General features: G+C 58.3%; 1 protein-coding gene across 1 annotated transcript in view; it reads right to left on the bottom strand.

The window, feature by feature from the left end:
* HTT (huntingtin) overlaps positions 1–6973 on the bottom strand; it is an 89804-nt gene that overhangs the window by 72731 nt on the left and 10100 nt on the right. Inside the window, exons 2-5 of the mRNA XM_030885427.2 lie at positions 6073–6156; positions 3798–3918; positions 1211–1270; positions 416–495 (exon numbers count right to left, since the gene is read on the bottom strand). Coding sequence (XP_030741287.1) covers positions 416–495; positions 1211–1270; positions 3798–3918; positions 6073–6156 — 345 coding nt within the window. The remainder of the gene's footprint in view (positions 1–415; positions 496–1210; positions 1271–3797; positions 3919–6072; positions 6157–6973) is intronic.

Below are 6973 nucleotides of genomic sequence, written 5' to 3' on the forward strand. Positions count from 1 at the left end.
CCCGGCTGCCACGGGAGGGTTTCACGGACGCTGACGCTCCCTGGGCTGAACCCCTGCACAGTGTGAACAAGGAAGGGCAGGCCATCACTGCTGCTCAGGGATCAGCCAACAATGGAGGCCCGGCGACCTGACCACAGGCGATGGCCCCAGTAGTGCAGTTTAATGCTGACCAGGGATAGGTGTGGATTTCTACGATCTCTAACGGCAGCACAACGAAGCTGCAACCCCCGCCTTCAACCACCTGGTGCGTGCCTTCGAAGCAGCTACCAGGAGCCAGACCTGGCTGGGAGCTGGGCTTCAGGAGAACTGCCGGGGACGAGGCCTGCCACCAAGACGTGCAGTTACACAGCCCGGGGGAGCGCAGCAGGGACTCCGCTGAGAGGTGGCAGGAGGGCCCCGGCGCTGGGTAGCGTACCTGCATTTCTGCGGCCGGACCAGGTGAGCGAGCTCTGCAAACCTCCAGAGCGCAGCACGCAGACTCCGCGGGGCGCCATTCTGTGGGACGAGTCAGAGTGAGGGGGTTCAGTCAGACAGGCAGGGAGGGAGGGAGGGCAGGTGGGCAGCGCAGAAGCCAGGGCACACTCTCTCTATACATGTTTTCAGACAGTTAATGGTTCCTTGTAGGGAAAAGGCCATTTCAACAGACAACAGAGGGTACGCTAAGGTCTACACTCAAAAGGCCTGCCCGGTGGCCGTCAGTGAGGTGCTGGGCTGTTAACTACAAGGTCAAGGTCAAGCCCACCGGGCCGTTCCCCACAGGGAAGGCCTTACACAGGCTTCCTGGGAGTCAGAATCGACTGGATGGCAGTGGTTCTTCCAAAACCAGACCACCGCACGTGACTGATTCTCAAGTCGACCCTGTGGGCAGAGTGGAAACGCCCCACAGGCTCCCAAAGCTGAACATCTCACGCAAGCAGATGGCCTCCTCTCTCCCTCGTGGTGGCTGGGGGTTCACACGGCTGGCTTCCAGCTAGCAGTCCAATGTTTAGCCCACTGAGCCACCAGGTTCCCCTCCCATGAGAGAGCGGCAAGGAGTAAAGTGAGCATCCACTTTTAACCCCACCCTGTCTGGTCATCAACGACACGGCGACCTTCCAGGGAAAAGCAGGACGACGGTCCAGCACACAGCACCTGCTCCTGGCCCTGCAGACATCAGGGGCACACCCCGTGACAGCACGGTTGCCACCAGCCAAGGGGCGGGCAGGCCTACCTTCTTAATCTCCTTGTAGAGCTCCAGCTGCAAGCGTGGCAGGTTCGAGTCCATCAGCGCCTGCGGGAGAGCACGAGCGTCAGCACTCCACGGCAGACCGGGCACAGAGGCTGGGGGCAGGACGGTGTGGGCGGACGAGAGACGAGTCCATCCTTGAGGAGCTCGGGACACCGGGAGAGTGTCATTTCCAACATGAACCAATACACCGTGCTAGCAGCGTTGCAGCCTTAGGCAATGCGGACGCATTCCGGACCTCCTCTGAGACCTGCGGTGGTGCCACCACTCCACAGGACACTGGTCCCCCTGGGGGTGGGGGTGGGGCACCACAGCAGACAGTGGTCCAGGAAGTATGTTGCCCACAGCACGGGGCTTCTACATTCGCTGTGGCCCCCAGTCCCAAGAATACTTCCTTTCCCTCTATCGTTTTCGGTTGTTTCCTTCTCTTTATTCTCTAAGTTCTGACGGCGAAAGCTGAGGTTTCCATCAATAACTGGACACACCACAGGTGTTTCCTGACTGTGACTGCCATGCCAGGGGCACGCTTGAGGCACAATCTCACGCACACACACAGGACACAGGCATACAGAGTACGCACGCACACAGCCTACGATACACAGACTGCACAAACAGCCTATGTGCGCACACCCACATAGCACAAGCATCCACAGAGCACCCGGAGTCGCAGCTCCTGGGCGCAATGCTGCGCGGGCTCCCTCACACACAGCCTAGGCTGAGGACTTCTCCAGCTCCACCCCCTTCCTCCCCGCCTCTCCTTCCCTCTGCCACCGTGGGAGGCCTCGCAGACCCTCAGCCCCACCGACCAGGACCGCATCGACAGCCGTGGAAGCGAGGGTACAGCCTGGTGTGCAGTGTCAGCACACTGAAAGGAAATGGGGATAGACAAGGGGACAGGACGAGGTGGAGAGCCATGGTCCTTGCGCAGCCGCCACTCTTCTGTCCAGCAGGCGTAGACACAGGGCTCCACGAGGGCAGCGCTGACCCTGCCGGCCTTCTGTCACTGTGAAGTCAGCCTGACGTGGGCCACACTCAAGTTTCCGGTTCGAGGGACCAAGTCCAAGGGCTGAGAGCAGAAGCAGTGGGGCAGGTCCTGCCGGAAGGCTCCAACCTGCAGAGGCGGCTCCCAAGGGAGAGCCTGGCACAGGGACCATGGCCAGGCAACAGGGCAACCGGACTCAGGCCAGGGCCCAGCAGTACAAGGCATGCACAGGCAGCCACAACAGCAGAAGCCACGTGGCTACAGGGCTGGCTGTGGCCAGCACCAATCACAGAAGGCTAGACGCTCTGCTGGAATGGCCAGGAGCGGGCCCAGGAAGGGGGGTGGGGGGTGTCCACCCGTGCTGTGGCCTCACCCGCCACAAGGAAGACTGCCTCACTCCGCATGCCCCTCCTCAGACACACCCCACAAGCACTCAGCGAGTAAGGGGCTCATGCCCAGAAGGAGGTCCAGTCATCCAGACTGGCCCATACAACTGGAGCTCCCTCGCCCGTGGGAGAAAAGGGCCGGCAAGCAGCGACCTAAGGAAGGGCCGGCTCGTGTCTTGCCTCGTGTAAAACCTAACTACCCTCAAAGGCAGCTGGCTCCCCATGACCCCGAGATGTAGGACAGGTAGTCTTCCAGGGAGATGAAGAGATGCCCCCTCTCCTCAAAGGGCTGGTCCTCCACGTGGCAGGGGGGAGACCCAACAGTCAGGCTACCTGCCAAGCACGGAAGGCCACACTCCTGAGTCATGGCCAGGAAAGCCCTGGAGAAGGCTCATCGGGGAGCGCTTCTCAGGGCTGGGAAAACAGAGCTGAAGCCAGACAGAACAGCCACTCAGAGGACCCATCGCAGACGCAATGGTGCCCGAGGGGAGCAGGGTGGGATGGGGACATGGGCAAGGAGGAGAACAGCCGGTGACAGGGAAGGTTTTCTGTCGCACTGAGGAGCTACGCCTGAAGTAAACTGTGTCATGAAGGCAGCTAAAGCAGCAGACGCAGAGGGGTCACGGGGACTGAACGGAGCACCCGCTCTCAATCAGGCAGCAGAGGACCCCCAAGATTGTGTATCCTTCTCTCCTGACCCCCCCAGCCACCCCCACTACCCAAACGGCTCCGGGTTTCTGGCTTCATTATCCTTTTCTGGGAGCATTTTCCTCCACCAATGCCCTTCACACTCACTCACTCTGGCTCAGCTTCCAGGTGAAGCAGCCACATCTTTACCTGCCTGTGGCAGGTCAGCCGAGGGAGGAGAGGCCTCAGCCAGACCAAACCCCTCCTTCCCAGGGCAGCTCCACTGATGCCTGCAGGTAGGGTCTCCCCGGAGCACCCCCAATGAGCCAGGCACTGTGCAGTTATGATAGGAACCAAGGTCTGTCCCTTAGAAGGCAGCTTCATAGGCCTGGAAGACCAGCACCTGGCAGGTCCCTGACACCCCCCCGCCCCCCAGCCCACACACGGTCAGCCTACAACGCGGTCACTCATGAAGGGGGTCTGTGACTCAGAAGGCAAAGCTGCCACACATGGCTTCTTTTCTGAGGCTGGAAACAGGCCGGCAGCAGGCCGGCCAGCCCGACCTGGAGGCTCTTACCTTGATCACTTTGTTGAGACACTCATCGGCCACCATCCGGACATCCGACTCCGCGTCATCACTGCACAGCAGGAAGAGTTCCACAGCGATGCCCAGGAGCTTCTGAAATTCCGGCGAATTTCTGCTTTAAAGGGGGATGGGGGGTCATGGTCACAGGCAAGGCCAGTTTAAGGAGACGGGATGGCCGAATGTCATGCGGCCCCTTGGACGGGATTCCAGAACAGAATGACGGCCTGAGGGAAAGCATGGGCGAGCAGGAGTCCTTGCGGAATTTGGTTTGCGAATGTGTACCAACACGGGTGCAGGGCATGTGCCCAGCTCAGGGACACCGGGAGGGCCTAGGCCACGAGGGGACTGCCAACCCCACCAGCATCATTCTGCAGGATGGCTGGAACTCTTGTGAAGCCCCTCTCCTGATTTCCGTCTGCATGCCACTGAAACCTTCAGGCGCTGACTGACTGCGCGGACGCTTCTTTGGTTCCACTCTGGGCAGCTAATCACTAGGTCAGGCATCAAGCCCACCAGCCGCTCCGCGGGAGAAAGAGGAAGCTTTCTGCTCTCGCCTCAGACACCCATGGGGCAGTTCTCCGACCTACGGGGCAGCTCCGAGGGGGAATCCACTCAATGGCAGTAAGTTCTTCCCCCACCCAATTCCAAAACCCTTACCAAACTTATTTTTTTTAAATAATTTTACCGGGGGCTCGTACCACTCTTATCACAATCCAAACATACTACATCCATTGTGCCAACTTCAGATATTTATTAGAGAATCCGCCCCAATGCACGGTACCAAATTCTTAATTACCTAGAGCGCTGTGCCGACAAGTACAACAAACGGAGATGTTACTGTCTCTAGGTTCTCCATTGAGCTGCAGAGTAAAATACTGGTCCCAGAGATACCGATGGTGGGGATCAGCGGTGCTACCGCAGCAGGGAATCACACGCTTATTCCGGAGGGAAAACCGCTCACTGGACAAGGGGCACCACCACAAGACACACGCCTTGCTGGCAGGAAGCTACTGAAGGCGTCTGTGTGGCTCTGCCTGCACCACTTGATCTCAGAGAAGCCCTCTACCCTGGGGGTACATTTCCCAAGGAAACATCAGAGGCTCAAAGAAGGGAGACCTCCCTGAAAATCACTCCACGTGGAAGTCCAGGGAAGGGAAGTGCGGCAACGTTCGGATCTATCTGTTTCTACCTTACTTTTAGCCCGGACGTGCCTACAAGAGCATGCTACCTTAGAATGCTGGGTTTCACTTTCAGGACACAGAGTGACTCACTGCCTCACTCTGCTCCCCCTGACATTCCTCCACGTTAGACAAAACCACGCGGCCCCATCTCACGAACGCGGGAAGGGCGTGGACTAAAGCCAAGTCACGAAGGAAGTCACCTTGGAGAATATGAATATTCATATTCATTGGAGAATATGAATTACAAATGCAGAAACTCTGCGCCTCTCCCAAAGTGCTCAAAGATGATTTTTCTAAGAGTTTTCTCCTAACAGCCGTACGGATACGGACGGAGCGCTCTCGGCTTCCAGCACCAGAGTGCAGCAGGAGAGGAACGTGCGTGAGCTACTCCACGGGAGAGGCGAGGAGAGCACGTGTGCCGAGCACTCAGAGCTTCGGGAGAGCACTCAGAACCGTCCTGCTACGTCCGCTACGCCAGCCACGAGCGACAGCAATCACCAGAAGCTGACCGGCCCCGGGTCCAGTGTGGAACCAGGAGAGTCAGGGAGTTGTGAAGGCACGTCTGGTTCACACAGGAAGGAAGGGCCAGAAAGGGGAGCAGAGCTCCAGGGCACTGCCCAGGCCCCACTTTCCCCCCAGCAGAAGAGCAGGCTCTAGCGCCCTGGGAGCACAGACACTCCCCACCCCCCGACAGGGGGGCGATCCCAGCCTTCATGGCCACAGGAATGAGTAAGAGATACGCTACACTTCAAGGTCACGCAGTGCTCCAGTAGGGAGGGCCAAGAACCGCCAAGGTGCCCCACAGAAAGGGTCTCTAAGTGAAGACTCCGTTACAGGGCTAATGCACCACAACACACTGTTGGAACGGCAGCGGCGGCGGCATCATGGTCACAAGAGTTGCACATGCGTTTCCCGGAGGAGACATGACTCACTGGCATGTCGGCGTATGCTTGACAGAGTCAGCCATCTGGGACGTGGATTTCTGACTAATGGTCTGAAGACAAATGAGGACGGGCAGAGCATCCAGCCCCTGGGACTGGAAATGCAGACAGAGGCTGGGGACTAGCGCACGCCAGTGTGGTTACCTGAGGGACTGCGCCACGATGTTCTCACAGATCGTCAGACAATGGCTCACACGGTCCTTCTTGGTGTTCAAGAGCTCTTTCTTTCTGAAACACAGAAGGACAAAGAAGGGGGATGAGGACGTGGTCAATCTGTCTGTCCCTACACAGACAGCACTCAGCCTTCTGACTGAGCGGCAGAGGCACAGCGCCGCCCCCTGCAGTCAGGGGAGGGGCTGTGACACAAGAGTGTGCAGATTTAGGGTGGGCCGGCAGGAGCATCCCTAGCAGGGGCACCGATGGGCCTGGTTGGCCATCAGTGGGGGTGACAGTGTTCGGCACAGTGTCTCAGCAGCAATTACTTTGTACAAAGATCCCCCTACAGTCGGTGATAACAACTAGCACATTCTGCACACGCCCAGCTGTGTGCACCAACAGGCCCGCAAAACCCTGTGCCCATTCACTTTTTGAACCTTCTCACAGGGGCAGTCAGGTTGGGCTGCTAACCACAAGGCCCGTGGTTCAAGCCAACCAGCCACTCCCAGGAGACAGACGAGGCACCCACAAGGAGTGAGTATTGGAAACACGGTGCAGGGCTGCTACAAGTCAATCAACTGGATGACAGTGGACTGGGCTGGAATTTAATGAGTTCAGGTCAGCGCTACCATTATCACCCAATTACGGAGCCACGTGGAATCAGTGGTTTTGACTGCATGGCCTCGCGTGGTTCTGTTGTCGTTTGCCTGCACTGCGTACGGCAAGAGCCAGGGCACAGTGGCTAAGAACTTGCTGGCCGTCACCAAACCCACAAGCCCAACTCGAGAGAAAGATGAGGCCATTGAGTTAGTTAATTGTGCCAGCCTGGCCGATAATCACATGTGGTGCTGGTTGAAAGGCGGAGGGATAAATGGGTGGTGAAGCCTCG

This window comes from Echinops telfairi, unplaced genomic scaffold (assembly GCF_000313985.2).
Source record: "Echinops telfairi isolate 266 unplaced genomic scaffold, ASM31398v2 ScPeMD7_28;HRSCAF=97, whole genome shotgun sequence".
NCBI classification, from domain to species: Eukaryota; Metazoa; Chordata; class Mammalia; order Afrosoricida; family Tenrecidae; genus Echinops; species Echinops telfairi.